The sequence below is a fragment of the Acipenser ruthenus genome, chromosome 4 (genome assembly GCF_902713425.1).
Source record: "Acipenser ruthenus chromosome 4, fAciRut3.2 maternal haplotype, whole genome shotgun sequence".
Taxonomy (NCBI): Eukaryota; Metazoa; Chordata; class Actinopteri; order Acipenseriformes; family Acipenseridae; genus Acipenser; species Acipenser ruthenus.
The window spans coordinates 17,785,670-17,805,513 of record NC_081192.1 but is presented as its reverse complement, the minus strand read 5'-3'; the positions used below and the strand labels follow the sequence as shown (position 1 = coordinate 17,805,513).

Sequence of the window (19,844 nt, the reverse complement as noted above, 5' to 3'; positions counted from 1 at the left end):
ACAGCGTTTTTAGTAGACCAGCGGTGGGTAATTTCAGTCATGGTCTTTTCCACCCAGGTTTAATAGATACCGTATAATGGAATAATTATAAAATAAATTAGAACCTGGAGTGAAGAGGCCAGATCTGCCGTATAAAACCAGTTTACTCAAACAAACCATTGGTATTATACAATATTTAACCTTATTTTTTAGGAAGTAATTTATAACTTCAAAGACTTATTTATAAATTACTTATTTATAAAATCGTTCAAGGGCCTTATTTACAAATCTTGAATTCCATTTCATTATTATCAAAAGTAATTTAATCTTTCAAAACAGACTATATAAAAACATTCATTAAATAATATGACCCTAAATCAAGTCAGCAAGCATTTCAGAAATGAAAGTACAGTACTCCCTCGTTATACCACCCACATGGGACAAGTACCAAACTGGTGACACTACAATTAACTACAAAAACTGCATGTTGGCAATCAAAGCATTTTATTGTTCAACACAACAATGACAATAGTATGTTTGTACGGTAAATATTGTAATACTGTATGCGGGTTACTGGAGGGCTGTTAATTCTGTATTTTCTGTAAAGATTTTTTGGCGTGATGAAAAGGATGCACAGTGATAAGCAAACATCATAACGTCCTGTTGCTACATACTAATTGGCCTAGTACCCTTTCATGTCCGCATTTTAACTTACCAGCAACATCCTCCTTTTCCATTTTTTTTTTTTACATAAAAAAATGATTTGTTTTACAATCACAAATTGCATCATTTTGTGTTGTATCCTGAAAAACAGAAAAATACAATGAGGTCTGAATTCACATCCATATCTCACACAGAAAAAAAACTGAAGTAAAACTAGACAAAAGACAAAAGAGAAGTGTGATATATCCAGTACTGGATTGAAATATCTTGATTTCAGTTATCACATCCTTTTTTTTTTTTTTTAAACAGAAATTTTAACACGCATTTTACTAACACCATCTGTAACCGTATCTACTGTAAATCTGTAGTCAGCTCACACTACAAAGTAGTCGCCCACTTGTTTCTGTAATAGGGCAATGCATAATGTTTGAATAAAGGGAAATGAAACATATCAATAAGAGAAGATAATTAAATAGCCAAGGTATTTTTAAAAAACATTTAGAGAAACGTACTAGGTTACACTTTACTAGGCTACCATTTTTTCTGTAGAAATACATTAAATATATATATATATATATATATATATATATATATATATATATATATATATATATATATATATATATATGCACTAACATTCAAACTTCCATTTTGTCTGCACAATGTTCTGTCTATGACCTGTATAAGGCAGGACTTAAGTATTCTCAAGTAGCATCTCACCACATAATCCTCTATGTAGAACCCATGTCTCAAGTTTAAGTGTCCAATGAAGTCCCTGCTTTGATAAGACGGATCTCCATGAGGCATGGATGCACAGATGGGACACACCTTCCAAAGGAAATACAAGAACAGTTGAAATCCCATTTGTGGGCAAGTAACTGGACTGGATAGATATATTACTTATTTAATTACATAATAATAAAAATCTTCAGATTTACCACATTCCTGTTGTCAGATTCATGGTTTTCATTATAATGATTCAAGAGGTCAGGATTTTCGAGTCCTGTCTCCTGACAGTAAGGGCATTGAAAGGTCATCACTGGTCATCTGAAACTTAATTCATTTGTATGCAATGTTAGAGCTTTCATTATTATTATTATTATTATTTATTTCTTAGCAGACGCCCTTATCCAGGGCGACTTACAATTGTTACAAGATATCACATTATTTTTTACATACAATTACCCATTTATACAGTTGGGTTTTTACTGGAGCAATCTAGGTAAAGTACCTTGCTCAAGGGTACAACAGCAGTGTCCTCTACCAGGGATTGAACCCACAACCCTGCGGTCAAGAGTCCAGAGCCCTAACCACTACTCCACACTGCTGCCCATTAAAACAACGGGACTTAAAACAAACAAACAAAAAAAAAACAATGGTCTACACACTCGTAAATTAATTAACATACCAATTCTAAAAAATAAAAAAAATAAAATGATGACAAAATATTTCTTGTTAACCTTTTTACAAATTAAAAAAGAAAGAAATTAACTACAGTATATTGCTTCAAGAAAGCGACTAAAACCCTGCACCTGTTCCAAAGTACATACTTCGATGTCATATCAGTTTACATCTTGTATTTTGCTGACATCTGTTAAAAGTAATGTTTAGATAAGATCAGTTAAAGGAGTTTGGACTTTACAACTTCAACTTACAAAGCCACATGACCCAATGTTTGTTTTTGTTTTTTTAAATGTTATTCACACTGTTTCTGGTCTATGTAGTTTGTTTATAGTATTTTCGGCTTTTCCAGTTATTTTCCTTTTCAAGTCAGATCTTCACGTAAGCAAAGCAAAACAAAACACCTGGGAACCAAACTCGCACTAAAAACCTAGCCACCTCCTGCAATTTCAATGTAATTTGTAATTGTAATTTAAGTACCTGAAACTGCATGATGATTTACTGTTAATATCAAACTATTATTACTATCAATAGCATTAAGAGTGAAGTCTGAAAGAGTGAGAAACAGAAAAGAAATTAGCCATGAGATATTTAGTCTGTCTCATGCACGATGACACCTCGAATTGCATGACACCTCCAATATATTCCTTGTTACATGGAGGTCTCAAATCCGAGTGTAGACCAGGCCTAATACAGCTGTGATATGACCAAGATCATAATCCAAGATGGTCTAGTGACAGCTGGGTAGGGGAGCCTATATTATCACTGAACGGCAATCAAACAAACCAATTGTTCTGTGTGTTCACTGCAGATACATGGCTTGTAAGATCGGATTTCATTTGGCTGAAAGGCACCTAGGGAAGAAAAACATTATTCCTTTCTCTAATTTTAATAGGTTGTAGCTATTCAATTCCCCGTGTTTATTCTACTGATTAAATGCTGGAATTGTTTCAAAATCAAGGGGGATCTGTGTTTCATAAGCCTCAGTTATCATTTCTAGGCTGCATGGATGATGTGTTTAATACACCAGCAGCATGGGGCAAAATAAAAACGTTTTGAAAACTTGAATTAGATTGGCTAATCACTGCTTGTGACTGCCAACAAACTAAACTGGCTTTTATTTAAAGAATCATTCTGTTTGATTGTGTTTGCATGTCAGCACCAGTTCAGTGCTCGAATAACTGATTATGGGGTGGTTATTAGTATAAACTGGCTTTTATTTAAAGAATCATTCTGTTTGATTGTGTTTGCATGTCAGCACCAGTTCAGTGCTCGAATAACTGATTATGGGGTGGTTATTAGTATAAACTGGCTTTTATTTAAAGAATCATTCTGTTTGATTGTGTTTGCATGTCAGCACCAGCTCAGTGCTCGGATAACTGATTATGGGGTGGTTATTAGTATAAACTGGCTTTTATTTAAAGAATCATTCTGTTTGATTGTGTTTGCATGTCAGCACCAGTTCAGTGCTCGGATAACTGATTATGGGGTGGTTATTAGTATAAACTGGCTTTTATTTAAAGAATCATTCTGTTTGATTGTGTTTGCATGTCAGCACCAGTTCAGTGCTTGGATAACTGATTATGGGGTGGTTATTAGTATAGAAAGAGATTACATGTTGTTAGGATTTGACTGGGATGAACAAACACAAAAAATGGGTTAGTTTTTTGAGAATGGGGTGGTATTTGTTATATAAATAATTGTATAAATTGGATGAATTTTAGAGAATATTTGGGGGAGGTTCAGTGACGTAAAAAGGGCAATACAAAATGTTTTCAGCAGATGGTGTAAATGTTTAAAAAACACGCTTGCTTATCCTTAGCTCTCTTCACTGTGATTCAGTACTCAACACAAATGTTTGCAAAAATACAAACAAAATTACATTATCTTGTCAAATTAGCATTTTATTACTACTTTGCTCCCATGAGTACTTTAATGATTTAATTTTTAAATTCTTTATAAAATCATAATACTAACCTGCCAACATTGAACACAGCATTTGTTTGCTTTTCTGATCATTAAACATGTATGGGATGACAGCCCATTACTGTACAATGTCATTGAGCCTTTGGAAGAGTATTACAGTCATAGAGATTATTATTATAGAGATGCATAAATTAAATCATACATTTAATTAAGTGGTATTTTCTGTTTCCCTTGAGGGCTATCCATACAGCTGCATGTGTGTTGTTTTTTTTTCAGTTGGAATACTCAAACTACTTGCATTACACTAGAAGTCTGAAGTCTGCATACCACAGAACAGCATTCCATACAGGTGCCATGTCTGCCCTCCATCTGCTTGATGACATTGTTATTATTATTATTTATTTTTTAGCAGACACCCTTATCCAGGGCGACTTACAGTCGTAAACAAAAATACATTTCAAGAATCACAGTACAAGTATTAATACAATTAAGAGCAAAATAAAATACAATCACTTCGGTTCTAGCAAGTACAAGTATATGACAAAATACGATTAAAAAATGGAGCAGATAACAGTATCAGTGATAGTTACATCAGGATATAATTAAATACAAAATGCTACAGATTAAATGACACTTGACAGATTACAGTACTCTAAAGTACAGGGTTAAATGCAGTAAAATAGGGAGCAGATAAGAGCAAGTAAAATGCATTTAAGGAAGAGTGATAAGTGTCCAGATGGAAAAGAGGAGTTTCTACAGGTGCTGTCTGAAGAGGTGAGTCTTGAGGAGGCGCCGGAAGGTGGTCAGGGACTGGGCAGTCCTGACATCTGTAGGAAGGTCATTCCACCACTGCGGGGCGAGGGTGGAGAAGGAGCGGGCTCTGGAGGCAGGGGAGCGTAGAGGAGGTAGAGCCAGTCTTCTAGTGCAGGAGGAGTGGAGAGGTCGAGTGGGGGTGTAGGGAGAGATGAGGGTCTGGAGGTAGCTGGGTGCAGTCTGGTCAAGGCATCTGTAGGCGAGTACAAGAGTCTTGAACTGGATGCGAGCGGTGATCGGGAGCCAGTGAGTGAGCGGAGCAGTGGAGTTGCATGGGAGAAGCGAGGCAGAGAGAACACCAGGCGAGCAGCGGAGTTCTGGATGAGCTGGAGCGGACGGGTGGCGGACGCAGGGAGGCCAGTCAGGAGGGAGTTGCAGTAGTCTAGGCCGGAGAGTACCAGGGCCTGGACCAGGAGCTGGGTGGCGTAGGTGAGGAAGGGTCGGATTCTTCGTATGTTGCTCAGGAAGAATCGGCAAGTGCGTGCCAGAGTGGAGATGTGCTGGGAATAAGAGAGGCAGGGGTCCAGGGTGACTCCGAGGTTCTTAGCTGAGGATGAGGGAGAGAGTGTGATAGATTCCAGAGGAGCGGAGATAGAGAGATCAGAGGAGGGGGAGGAGGAGGAGGCAGGAAAGAAAAGGAGGTCAGATTTAGAGAGGTTGAGTTTGAGGTGATGCGAGTGCATCCAGGAGGAGATAGCAGACAGACAGGTAGAGATACGGGAGGGGATGGTGGAGTCAGAGGTGGGGAAGGAAAGGAAAATCTGAGCATCATCAGCATAGAAATGGTATGAGAAACCATAGGATGCGATGAGGCCCGGGGAGCTGGTGTAGAGAGAGAACAGGAGAGGACCCAGGACTGACCCTTGGGGGACTCCTGTTGAGAGAGGGCGAGGTGTGGAGGTTGCTCCACGCCAGGTTACCTGGTAAGTGCTGTTGGAGAGGTAGGAGGAGAACCAGGCCAGAGCAGTGCCAGAGATTCCCAGGTCAGCGAGAGAGGATAGTAGAATAGAGTGATCGACAGTGTCAAAGGCAGCAGAGAGGTCGAGGAGAATTAGGACAGAGGAGAGAGAGGCAGCTCGGCAAGAGTTTAGTGAGTTAGTGACAGACAGGAGGGCGGTTTCAGTGGAGTGAGCAGAGCGGAAGCCAGATTGGAGAGGGTCGAGCAGAGAGTGGTTGGACAGGAAAGCAGAGAGCTGGCGGTGGTTTTGGAGAGGAAGGGTAGGAGGGAGACAGGACAGTAGCTCTGGAGGGAGGTGGGGTCGAGGGTAGGTTTTTTGAGGAGGGGATTGATAGAGGCTTGTTTGAAGGCAGAGGGATAGAGACCAGAAAGGAGAGAGGTGTTGAGAAGGGAGGAGATGAAGGGAAGTAGAGCAGGAGCAGCAGCTTGAAAGAGGTGAGTGGGGAGGGGATCCAGGGCAACGTAGTGGGTTTGTGACCCTGGAGCTGGGAGGAGAGGTCAGAGTCTGAGAGGGGAGAGGAGGTGGAGAAGGAGGGTGAGTTAGTTGGGGATGCAGTGGGTGTAGGGGTGTAGCAGGTCGGGAGGTGAGGGGACAGAGTGAGTTGAGGGAGGAGGTGAGGGAGGAGAAGAGGGTGGAGGTAGCAGAGTCTACAGAGAGTTGGGAGAAGGAGTCGATAGGAGGGAAGTGAGAGAGAGCGGTGGAGGCAAGGACAGACGGGGAGAGAGAGCGGAGGTTACGGCCTGAGGTGACAGTGGGGGTAGGAGGAGCAGGGAGAGAGGGGAGAGACAGAGAAAAAGAGATGAAATAGTGATCAGAGAGGTCCAGGAGGGTGACAGAGAGGGTGGAGGGGCAGCAGGCCCTGGAGAAGGTGAGGTCCAGTTGACGGCCAGCTTTGTGGGTAGGGGGGGATGGAGAGAGACAGAAGTGGAAGGAGTGAAGGAGAGGGAGGAATCCGGCTGGGGTTGGAGAGATGAAATCAGCTTTGTTAGCAGAAGAGTGACAGTTCCAGAGTGCACCAGAGAGAGTGTGAGGGGGGAGAGGGTGAGAGGAGGGGAGAGACAGAGGGATGAGGTTAGAGGGGTTGGAGGAACAGCGGCTGGTGTAATTTGCCCAATATCTGGATTCCTGCAGGTGGGGCAGTGTTTTTTGACTGAACCTACAGAACCTACAGAACAAAATGCCAAAGAGAGAACACTAGATGTTTGTTCCAATTACTGCAGTGACCTAGAGTGATTACAAGACTTACCTTCTTGTCATAACCTACACCCCCAAATAACCCCAATAAAAAAAAAAAACACCAACAAAAAACTAGCTGTTCTATTATCCCCTGCAGTATCAATAATACTGCATGCTGTTGGAAATAACCAGCACTCGCCATTGGATAGTTTGCCGGTTTTCAGCTGATAATGCTGGTTACATTCAGGTTATGCTGGTTCAAGAAACAAATGCAATTTAAAGTCCATTATTTTAAAACTCTACACTTTTAAATGAAATCTGCTCTAGGGTTTTTACACCAGCTAGGTATGGAACCAGTAAATGTGTGTTTCACTTCTCAAACACTGCTGGTCACCTGTTCACAAGCAGTTGTTGGCAGAGATGTACAGCTCCGGTAGCTGTCAGTGGCACTAATACAGTAATCAATGATTAGTTCCCATAATTACAGTAATCTTGAACTTAAAGTATTACATTTTTTTTCATAATGAGAAAATCCTAACACAATGGATATATTATATATTTTGTTATTGATAATATCAAGCATTGGCATTTTTCGACAAACAGTTTTAAACAAACACAGACACTTCCAGAATGTAAGCATGATAACTGCTCAGGAAAAGGATAATTAGTAAACATGCCCTCCATTTAATTATGTAAATAGCTCATTATTATTAAGCTGACATATTACAGCAAATCATCTGTGCAAATTTCATAAACCATAACAGGATCTGTTAATTCCAGCACCTAGAAAGTTGTAATATTTGCTCAATCCATTTGTTACATCTTACCAATAGTGTGCTGTGCAACAACATTCCATACAGACTTAGATTTAAATTAGTTCAGTCACTGAGGCATGGTCTTTCCTCTTCACATTGTCTTCTTTGGGACAAAGGTAACTAATTAATCAAATTTCACCACTGTAAGTTATCCATGGATTTTGACTGTATAGACTGTTTTTTGGGGTTTTTTTTTGTCAACTATCAGACTCAGGAGTGTTTGGACATATGGCCTTATGTACTGAAAGGGGGATTTACACAATTAAGTGCTGAGCTATTGGTTCATTTTCTTTTATATAATGATGTACCTGTCTCTCCTACATATTTAATTGTATTACATTTTATGCAAAATATACCATAAACAAGGTTGATATCCTTACATGACGGATTTTTTAAGACTAAATATTTATTTGCTTTATTTGTGATTTCACTTTTATCTTTACCAATATATTTGCACACTTGACATGTGCTTTTACAGGTTGCAATGTCTCAATGTATCTCTGACCCCTTTAAGTTTACTGTGGACTAAAATGTCAGCTGAATTTGCATCCCATCTATACGATCGGTGCTTTCAGAAATAAATGCTTCCAAACTATTTTTGAAAAGTTGGGTAATAAATATATATACACATACACACAAAGATTTAAAATAAAAAGCTAGAAATACTGTACAATATGTATACATATTGTACAGTATAGAGATGCCTCTAGATTATCCAGAACCTAATTATCCAGCAACAAACAGTATGTCTTATGCAGTACAAGCTTTTTCAGTGGACCCTTGATTATCAAAAACACCCAGTTATCCAAATAAAATGTGACTTAAAATAATTTATTTTTTATTGTACATAGAAACTACACAATGGCGTTGAATGATTTAGGTTTCAACAGAAAGGTAATCTTACATTGAAATATTACCCCTGTATGAAGACATTTATTTTCAGTATGCTATTCCAAACATATTTCTATTAAATATAAAAAATGATATAACAAAACTGTTGCTATTGTTTATATGTGCATTAAAAATATAGGACTTATTTCTTTAAAATTACAATAAAAGGACATATACCTGCACATGTAATGTGTTTTTACCCTTCTCTTATTGTTTAATGTTTTCATTACAAATAGTTATGTTTCAATATTATGATTGAATATAAATATAATAAGATTTTGTTCTATACCATACCACACCATAGAGTTGAAAGGCTGCTATAGGAAGCAAAGACACATGACAAAGCAGCATATTCCTGCTTGTAAGATGGAAGTCAATTAGACAGAGAGAGAAATGTTTTCAATAATTTCATCTCAATACAACAATAGAATAACTGAGAAACATGAACAATGATGGCAAACATGCAAAGGTAGAAGAGGATGAGAAATACTACAAACGGGAACATGGCACCTGTATCGTCTCTGACTGGCCAAATAATGCGTGTGACCTGCTAAGACCACGATGTGCAGGCCCTGGCACATTGCTAGAGTGGAAACAGCCAATGCCATGGCACCTGCAAAGTTAGCGAGCTACTGCTACTTTCACATTATTTTGGTGAAAAGTTGCACACTACCACCAGAGTATTTAAAGGGTTCAGATTTAATATATATATATTTATGTTTTTTCGAGTTTTGAATTTTAAGAACTGTTTATTACCTTACTTAGACACAGAATAAGAATAAATCGGGCTCCTACTACACCTGTCTTAGCAAATAAAGCATCAAAAACATTACCTTTTTAATATACTTACATTTAATACACACATTTAGTGTACCTTTTATTTTAAGCACTGGTTAGGTGAATTATTGCTCTATAGCAGGTTTTCCCACTGTGGTTTTTATTCCAACCGAGTTCTCAATTACTTAATTGAACCTTTAATTGAACTATTCATTAGCTTAATTAGTCCTTTTTAATTGTTTTCAGCTTTTAAACAGTTGGAGATTTCAACTTAACTATTTTATAAGTAAATTGACATCGGCAACTTTTTAGGAGCTGAAAACAATTGAAATAGTCTAATCAAGCACATTATCAGTTCAATTAAAGGTTTAATTAAGTAAGAACTCAGTTGGAATGAAAACCATATGACACAGTGGGTCCTCAGGACCAGGATTGGGAAACCCTGCTCTGTAATAGCTACACACCATTAATGAATGGACCTGTCAAGGTAAAAACCTTTTTTTTTCATCGTTTTCAGGGGATATCTTGTTAAAGACTAATTTGAAAAAATCAATTGGATATTGGGTTTAACCCTAAAATCAGAAATCTCCAGTATATTGGTCTAACGATCTCATGACACATCAAGTAACCATAATCTGAGTAAGTTGAAGAGTAGGTGATTTTCAGATTTTGACTTTTACTCTAATTTGTTAGCTTGTCAGTGCATATATACTTTAACAAAACAACCCATGAGAGAGAAACACTAAACAGGAATGTAAAAAAATATACATTTGTTTAATTCAGGGGTGTCAAACTCCAATCCTCGAAGGCCGCAGGGTCTTCTGGTTTTCATTCCAACTTAAGCTCCCAATTAACATAATTGATCTAATTATATGTTAAATTGGACATATTTCATATTTTTCAAGGTCTTTTACAGTTGATGATTTAAAAATGCACTTGATTCAAGGTACACAACCTATGAAACACTTTGAGACCTGGAGAGAAGTGTTAAATGCGTTCAGTTAATCCAATCATTAGACCAATTAAGTAACTGAGAGCTCAGGTGGAACGAAAGCCAGAAGACACTGCGGCCCTCCAGGAATGGAGTTTGACACCCCGGGTTTAACTGTATCACATTACTAATGATTGTATGTATTACTGACTTCAATCCAGCGGTTACAGGTGTATTTAACATGTGGAGGCTAAAGTTTCCAGTGTTGCACTTCAGCATGTTATCCAGAGAGAGCTTGCATTCCATTCTTCAATTGACACGTGAATAGCAGCCTGCAGCTGCTCATCTTCATCTTGATGAATGTTCTAAAATGTGAAAGCATTAACCTCATGGTAATTCAAGAATCATCTGATGTGTGAGAATATCATTAAATCTCTATGTAGCCCCAGCTGTGCTCATGCTTCAGTTCTAAGGATTTTTAGGTTTAAAAAATATCTACCTTTACTATTTTTTTTTGAGGCAATAGTACATGCTAAAAACAGTTGGCATGTGCACTGCTGAGGCAGTTTAATACTTTTGTTTAATCAGATAGTAAAGCATGGTTGCCTCGATAGTCCATGATCAAAGGCAAGTTCAAAATTCTGCCAGTTTCGGTCACTTTACTGTAGAACTAGAAATTGTTTTTTTGAGCTAAAAAACGTTTTACACTTTTTACACTTATAACTTTAAAGTATGTTTCCAAGCTCTTTTCAAAATTGCTGCTCTAGTGCACTAGGGTTTAGGATCTGTCCTCTAAATCACTTCAGGAAGCAAAAAAAAAAAAAAAATGTAAGTGCTCTGTTACCTGTTTGACAATGTGGGTAATAATCCTTATGCTATCAATGCACTAGAGCAGCCATTTTGAAAAGAGCTTTTAAACAGACTTTAAAGTTGTAAGTATAAAAAGTTGTCAGGATGTTAACAATGAAAAGACAAATTACAGGTACATTATTTAAACAGTTGTAGCAACATGTGGGGAATGTGTAACGCTATATTTTTCAGAACCCTGCTACTTAAAAGTCTTTTCCTTTCAGAATGGTCAAATACATTACATTACTTTCTTAATCTATATTACTTTAAATTGGAATGAAGCCATCTGTCACAACTGTAGAATCATAAGGTTACAAATGTCATCTGCAACCTCCAGCATTATAACTCATGAAGCAAAATAATGAAAAATTGCACATGATAGTTTTATAGGATGCAAAACCTTATTATAAAAGTGCAACAGCCTCTTATTGTGTTAACTGTATTGGGCACTAATAATCCCAGAGTCAGCAAATAACCAGTGCAAAGTGTACCTGTGCATGTGTGATGAAAAGCTGTTTGTTTTTTGTTTTTTTTTACATCACCACAGCCTTAATATTTAATCTTTAAAGCCAATATAAAAAGGCCACTTTTAAAATTACAATATTTACTCACCATATAATGACCATAGCTGATTCTGTGCCTTTGGTGTAAATGGCTAATGAAATTTCTGCTGAAGTAATTTGGATTTCCATAGGGCATTGCAACGCAGATAGGACAGACCTAGTGCATAATAATCATGTCAACATATGTGAGTAATAAGCTTTTGTAAAACAATTTTTACATTACTACACCTATGCAAATCAACTAGTTAAGGTTGGTTGATATTGTTTTTCTCTTGCAGAGTTGGGGAAACTTTAAACCTGATTTAAAATCAGGGCCCATGATTGTATAATAATGTGTATTTTATATTATATATATATATATATATATATAGATAAACTCACATATGAATTTACGCCTAACTTACCACACGTGTAAGGTCTCCGAAGTGGTTGGAGTTGCAATGCTGCACTAATGCCATATCAGTAAATCCACTCTGATGGCAGTAGGGACATATAAATGTGGTCTCCAAGCTAGAATAGGATGTCAGAAAAAAAATAATTTGGATTAATGCCTCAATTGGTTATTATGCTGCTATAGATACAGACATTTTATAGACATTTTAATTAACATGTCTTTATAGACAATAACTCAGCAGGTAGTGCCATCTTTTTAAAGAACAAATTGAATGAAAAAAATAAATAAAAAGGGGAATTTAATTTTTAAAATACAGATTAATTTGGGAACAGATATTTCACCAATTTCTGGGAAAATACTGCCCCTGTTCATAAGTTTCTATTTATTTATCATTCCTACCTTCCATTTTCTATGGCCTGTGGTTGGGCACTGTTTCCACTTAGAAGCCTAAATTTAAACAAAAATACTTTTTCATCATAATTATTAAAAACAAATACAAAGTCATGTATTTGTTGGACCTAGCTATAGTCAAACTTTTAGCACGGACCACTTAAAATATCCTTGCCACCTAGATGCAATGCCAACAATGCCACTTTTAGTTTTGGGCAAATTGTTTCTTTTTAATATTTGGTACTCAAAACTGACACAGCACAAAAACACAATGACCACAGTATAGAACAGAACTAAAAAACTTTAGTGTTGGACTACTGTATGTTGGTGTTGGACTATTATATGTTGTAAATAAATGCCAATACCCAGGATAGATATATTCCTTTCATTGAAGAGCTGAACTGTTTTTTTAAATGTCTGTTAAATTTAAAGGCCTGTTTTTTTAATTTCCCCCAACTTCTCAGTTAACATTGGAACCTTATTGGTAGAATTTTCCTGACCTTCAAATTACTGTCAATGTAACTTACCCATCTGCGGCTGTGGCCTGTGTTATCCCTACATATATCCCCTGTGCTCTGGACTCCACAGGAGTTGCAGGAGGGGCACCATATTCTTCTTTGTACAGTCTGCAGTATTTATAGTGAGATCTCATTTTACTGAAGAAAATCTGTGGATAAGATAGCAAGTTAATCATTACACCCTCAAACACTGGACCAACAAACTAAAAGTTTCCCTTGGAAAGTATTTGTGTGAGACAGATTTTTAAAACCATCTGAAAAAAAAAATGTGAATGATAATCAAAGCAACTTACAGAGACTAGGGGCTGAACTATGCATCCATAACTGCTGCAGAGTCACTTACAATAGGACCTGTTTTACATCTCATCCAAAGGACGAAGCACAAGGAGGTTAAGTGACTTGCTCAGGGTCATACACAGTAGGTCAGTGGCTGAGCTAGGATTGAACTGGGAGTTAACAAGTCCCTTTCTCTAACCACTGGACCACCAAGCCTACTACCGGTATTTCAAAAGTGTTTACCAGAAATCTCAAGCACATGTGTCAGCATAAAGCTATTGGAAAAATCCCCCAGATAGGTAAGGGGATTTCATAAATGGTTTTGTTTGGTTTGGGAGCTTGATGACACATGACATTGAGACAAAGTGAAACAAACTCTTTAAGTTGAAATCATAGACCTAGTCACAACTTAGCCAAGTTGGCTTTTACTAACCCTTTAGCTACTGAGCTATTGAAATACAAATTTAATTATGAACAATAAAACAATATGTTTTGCAATAAAGTATTACTTTTCAATGTAAAGCTTGTTGTTTTTCTTGAAACATGATTAAAATTCAATTTTTAGGACTTTGAGTGTGTGAGTTATAGCGACACTGTTAGTGTGTCAATAGTTAACTTCTATTTGTGCCCACATTCTCCTTAAACACCTATAACAGATATTTGTCTCAAATACTTTACGTGCAAAAGATTTGAATGTGCAGTCTCAACCAATGCAAAGTGACTGGGCTGCAAAGCTTTTTTTCTGCAAAAAACAGCACCTTTAGTTTGAATAGTTGTGTGTATGTGAGGGGTATTTAAACCTCTCAAAAGTAAAGAAGAAACACAATAACAGTTACCACAGTGCTGCATGCCCTGCATTTCCCTTGTTTTTCCTTCATCTGACGATGTATATCAGTGGCTCTTCTCTCATTTTCTGTCACTGGTCCTCGACACATTGGGCAGTGTGGCCCTTGAGTCCTTACTGCAGCCACAAAACAGTTTTTACAAAACCTGTGTAGTGAAATAATGCTTTAAATTACAGTATGTTCCATTCATGACAGATGGACTCTCAATGTTATTTCCTTTGAGAGATGTGTGGGAGAATATTACAATAAACTTCCAACTTGTGCAGGGCTAAAGTGAAACTAAAATCTGAGATGCTGTGTTTGAAATACAGTTGCTACCCAGTTATAATAGCGGTTGCCAGGGTCCATAATTAGGAGACTGTGTTATTTGTGTTTCAACTTCTAACTAATATTGGCATTTTTGTTCCTGAAATGATTTACAAGGCCTACAAGCCAAATTAATATTGTAGCGTACGGTGGGAAATGAAGGAAGAAGACACACACAATTTGCATGGCTTATTGGGACGATTATTCCCGGCCCCTGTTAGCCTGGGCCACACCAAAAAAAACAAACCAAACAGGCTTGCACTGTCTCAGCAGTACATTCACACAGCAGCTGGTCTCGCTCTTTAGTGCAGTGCGTTTTTTTTGTTCCTAGAGCAGCCCTCTTTGAAGTCAATCTTATCAAGAAAACCTTAGTTTTTCTTTGTCTTTTAGCCAGCCACACAATGTAGATTCTGCAACATTTCTATCTTTTGAAACTGCTGTTTGAGTTTCACCTTTTCTTACTCTGTCCACCGCATCGAGTTTCATTTTAACAGAGAAAGATTTCCATTTTTTGCAGTCTGCCATTCTTCGTACTGTATATTTGTGAGTCAAATTGCAATACGGGGGGAAATGGGAGCCACAATCTTACTGTGTAACCGATTCCGCACTATAACAGGTTGAGTTTTAATGGAGTAGCACTGTACAACCATGTACCAGTGTTCATATTCAACTGAAAACTGTAAGTTAACAGAAATATATTTAATATATATTTTAATATAGTATGTATACGACAAGCATCGAGACATCTAGCAGCAAATAATGTTTTCATATTCTGTGGTCCTGAGTGAATAGTTATTACGGTGTGGGTTCCATTTGGGTTTCAAGCCACCAAAGGAACTGAAGTCAATCCCATTTCTCTGTGCATGTTAATAACGTACCTCATATATTGGTTTACTTATTCATTTATTTACCAGACATAACTCATTTAGTGTATTTTTTTTTATTACAACACTGTTGTTATATCCAAAATAATAACACAAATAAATTATACAAACTCCAATTACTTACACATGTTTGCAGGTTTGTGTTCTAATAGGTGTTTTGAAGACCTCTTGACAGATTGGGCAGTCAAAAGCCTCTGGGGAGTTCAGCTCTTCTGGGGATTCATCATCTACCCTGTTAATGGAAACAGGGCCTTCCATGGGATCCACCACAATGTCAACTGAATCTCGATTGAAATGAAAACCTATCCTTTAAACCACTGAAGCTACAGCATGGGTGTGAGCAGTGTAGCAGAGTGGAAAGCCCCCTCCTTGTGAGATGTTTGTATTATATCACCAGCAAACAGGGGTATTGTATTATCCTGACAGTACTTTCCTTATTAGGTGTGACCATAAAAAAAATGTTTCTATGCAGGTTAAATATTTATAAACCAATATTGTATACATCGATAATATTACTGAGGCTGTGTGGTCCAGTTGTTAAAGAATAGGGCTTGTAACCTGGAGGTCCCCGGTTCAAATCCCACCTCAGCCACTGACTCACTGTGTGACCCTGAGCAAGTCACTTAACCTCCTTGTGCTCCGTCTTTCGGGTGAGACGTAATTGTAAGTGACTCTGCAGCTGATGCATAGTTCACACACCTTAGTCTCTGTAAGTCGCCTTGGATAAAGGCGTCTGCTAAATAAACAAATAATAATAATAATAATAATAATAATTCAGTTCAAATCTTAAATGTTGAATAAGAATGAGAATCTATTGAGACCAACTACTATTTCCCCCAATTTGTCCTGAGAAAAAAGCACACAGCCACACTCACGTAATTCTAATATTACACTGCAAAATGTTCTTACAGTACTTGTAAGTCACCCTGGATAAGGGCGTCTGCTAAGAAATAAATAATAATAATAATTACAATTGAGTGACTCGTTGCTCAACACTGGTCTGTGTAGAAAATGGTAAAAGTGTCAAGCAAGCAGGCCTAACAGCTGATATACGTCTTTAGGTGACTACTGTAACAAGTCTGAGCCCAAGGTACTAATAGCAGTGTACATGCGTGAAAGTTATTATTCAGTAATAACATATGGTAATTGTCGTGTCCACGCTGTGTGGTTGTTCTGAAAATGATCCAAGAGATTAACACACAACTAATTACTGCTCTTAAACCGAGAATAGTCAATTCAAGAGTAGTTCCCTCAGTACATTTAACCCTGCTCAGCTGCCGTGAAGCGTGTGGTTCAGCCTTTTATATACCAACCTGCTCTCCAATCAGAAAGAAGGAGACTTAGTTATTAACCAACAGAACATTTTTATTCACAATATTGACATATATAGGAACGTGTAGGCAGTTATGGTTTTTATTCTTACAATATACTGTACTACAATTACTCTGTATTACCATATTTACCTTAGTATATTTCCACACTCATGCTTATCCTAGGCTCCCAAAGGGTTTTCCTTGTTTTACCATTCCTTTCTGATCTTAACCGTGGTCTAATTTTTCTTTTACATTACAAGGAGTAGGTACTAATTTTGTGAGATATACTGAGTCTTTACTGAACAAGGCATGGGTTGGGTTGGTTACTCCTCCAGGCAAGAGCAAGTAATACTTCTTTTGGGGGTGTATGTGGGAACACTGTGGGAGGTTTGTGTCTTTTAGGTACAACTGTTGAACCCGTGATGGAGGTCCCAAGACAGCACGCCCTGGTCCCCAACAGCTGTTGCATCTCCCCAGAAGATCACTTGGAATCCCTATGCTACCTGGGCTAGGTCCCGGTAGTTTTAATTTTTTTAATGGTTTACTTTTTCGATCTTGGCAGTAACTTTAAGTAAATAGAATTTGTCATTGACGGGACGTCGATAAAATTTGGCTCTTTTGTACAGCGTTATCGGCGCTATGCTGTGAAAGGTCCCGGGTTAATCTAGTTACTTGACATCCTGTATCATTTGTCAGATATACACGTCAAGTAATTAACCAGTTGCCAGCCGACTGATTATTGTGTATACAATTGCGAAGAATGTGATCCCTTTTTTAATAATAGCAGCTCCTATACAATGTATAACTACAGATACAGTACCACAGTCTAGTCTTGTTAAGTGCGGTGCTGAATATATAATAGCTGTTTCTTTGTAGAAAAAGGCTTTCACATTGTATCCCAAAATAAATATCATATTTTACATACATAGCCTTAGGTAAATAAAAGGCAAATATATGAGTGGTGTTATGATATGGGAAGTTATAACGTTAGATCCTGATAAAAATTTCTGGAGATGGACATGGTCGTTCACTCTGGGTTCAATCAGTAAAAGTTCAAGAGTGATAAACATTTTTAGGGGGTTGTTGTACAGTGCTGCGAGGTAGTGGGTTAGTTGTCTTTCTTTTTTTTTTTTTATCGCCGCTTCACAAAAGTGATGTGTGTCCACCAAGCAAAGCGGTATTGCCGCGCGCCGCCCCGCAAGCAGCGACGCGCTGCTCATGTGTCCTGGGCTTGTGTGTGTGGATTGCCTCGCCCTGTGTGATGCGCCTGCCTGCGTTAACCGAGATCGCTACAGTATTATCGACTGCAAAAGCATGGCAATGTATTAGAGTTCCATACCTGGGAAGATGAAAACAACTGAAGTCTCCAAATAATCTTATTTTAGGGGTTGTCTGGGAATGTGTTTGAGAAAGCAAAATCCCCTTTCCAACTGCAATGCTCTGCTCAACACTTGCACAATTTAGTTTCATTTTCACTTTCTGTGCTGTTTTACAGGAAGTAATCCCCCTGAATATGATCTATTTTTTGTTTTGTTTAAGCCCCGTCTCTGGAGTTGTGCTGAGCAGCACTGCACTTTGTTTTTTAATTATAATTGAGCATCTATTGTTTTTTTGAACAGTGCAAACCCCATGCCGTGACACCACCTGGAAGTTGGTTACTTATTCCCGGTTCCATATTTGCGACGTAGTTGACAAAGCAGTGTTTCCTTTTTCTGTGTGTTTTACCTCACTTACACATCTTGCTCAATTAATATATTGCCACTATTTCAAAAATAATCGCTCCTTCTTTAAAAAAAACAACGAAAATATTAATAACAAATCTGTATCAGCAGCATAGCGGTACCCTATATTACCCGCTTGTTTTGCCCCATTTAGCCCACCTTAGACGTCTTGCTCACTAAATATCGAGGTATCCCTAGATAGGTTATAACCCCCTCTTTGCAAAAACACTAAAGATTTTAGTGAGCAAAGCGTCTAAGGGCGGTAAATGGGGCATCAAAGACGTGCCCCCATGCGTTCTGTATAGGTTATAATGGGCTACACTTTGGGGTGCTGCTGATCGTGGGGAACGGCTTGCTCACTAAAATCTTTACTCTTTTTGCAAAGAGGGGGTTATAACCTATCTAGGGATACCTAGATATTTAGTGAGCAAGCCTTCTAAGGTGGTAAATGGGGCAAAACAAGCGTTTAATATGGGGTACCGCTATGCTGCTGATACAGATTTGTTATTAATATTTTCGTATTTTTTTAAAGAAGGAGCGATTCTTTTTTTAAATAGTAGCAATATATTAATTGAGCAAGATGTGTAGTGAGTTAAAACACACAGAAAAAGGACACGCTGCTTTGTCAGCTACATTGAAAATAAGGAACCGGGAATAAGTAACCAACTTCCAGGTGGTTGCTAACATATGGTCTTATAAAAAGCGCCAACAGTGTTTGTTTCTCCATGTTTTTCCTTCTCTTTACTAAATACTTTGTGGCCTCCATATATCCCAGAGAAAGCTAAAGACGGGCCCACTACCCTATAGAAGTTAGGTATTGTATCCTTGGAGAACACAACACCCAGCTTCCCATAACAATTGTATAGCGATGTGTACAATTAACTGCTAAACATAAAAGCTGCAAGCATGGACAATGTGGTTTAAGGACAAAGGTTGTAAAATGTTATGTTATTAATACAATACATGTATAGTTAATAAAAAGCACTGGTGTCTACTAGTATTATCAGTATATTTGGCAGACGTCCCAGAAATCCAGCTTTTATTTGGGCAGCAGTGTGGAGTAGTGGTTAGGGCTTTGGACTCCTGACCGGAGGGTCGTGGGTTCAATCCCTGGTAGGGGACACTGCTGCTGTATCCTTGAGCAAGGTACTTTACCTAGATTGCTCCAGTAAAAACCTAGCTGTATAAATGGGTAATTGTATATAAACAATAATGTGATATCTTGTAACAATTGTAAGTCGCCCTGGATAAGAGCGTCTGCTAAGAAATAAATAATAATTATGTACCACGTTTACTAGCGTTATACTGTGCAATGAAACCCATGCGTCTAAAGATTATATTGGCTGAAAAAGTCAGTAAAGAATTGGTGTGTAGCAAAAAAAACATAACAATAGACATTTCCAATTTTCCAGCAATATTTTGACATAATACCTGATAACTGTGAAGAATCTCTG

General features: G+C 37.9%; 1 protein-coding gene across 1 annotated transcript; it reads right to left on the bottom strand.

The window, feature by feature from the left end:
* Positions 1-9,721: 9,721 nt before the first annotated feature.
* On the bottom strand, positions 9,722-15,614 carry LOC117399983 (E3 ubiquitin-protein ligase RNF138-like). Its single transcript, XM_059021211.1, has 7 exons — positions 15,481-15,614; positions 14,158-14,311; positions 13,055-13,194; positions 12,537-12,584; positions 12,148-12,253; positions 11,793-11,900; positions 9,722-10,696 (listed from the first exon to the last, which is right to left on the bottom strand). The coding sequence occupies exons 1-7, from the start codon at positions 15,612-15,614 to the stop codon at positions 10,604-10,606; spliced, it is 783 nt and encodes a 260-aa protein (XP_058877194.1). The 3' UTR covers positions 9,722-10,603.
* Positions 15,615-19,844: the final 4,230 nt, after the last annotated feature.

Excerpts from the sequence above, each read along its gene's own strand:
- LOC117399983 (XM_059021211.1), bottom strand. The coding sequence starts at position 15,614 with ATGGAAGGCCCTGTTTCCATTAACAGGGTAGATGATGAATCCCCAGAA. Across the intron at positions 13,195-14,157 it reads GCAGGGCATGCAGCACTGTG|ATTTTCTTCAGTAAAATGAG; the intron begins GTAACTGTTATT and ends TCTTATCCACAG. Across the intron at positions 12,585-13,054 it reads CAGGCCACAGCCGCAGATGG|GCTTCTAAGTGGAAACAGTG; the intron begins GTAAGTTACATT and ends GTTTAAATTTAG.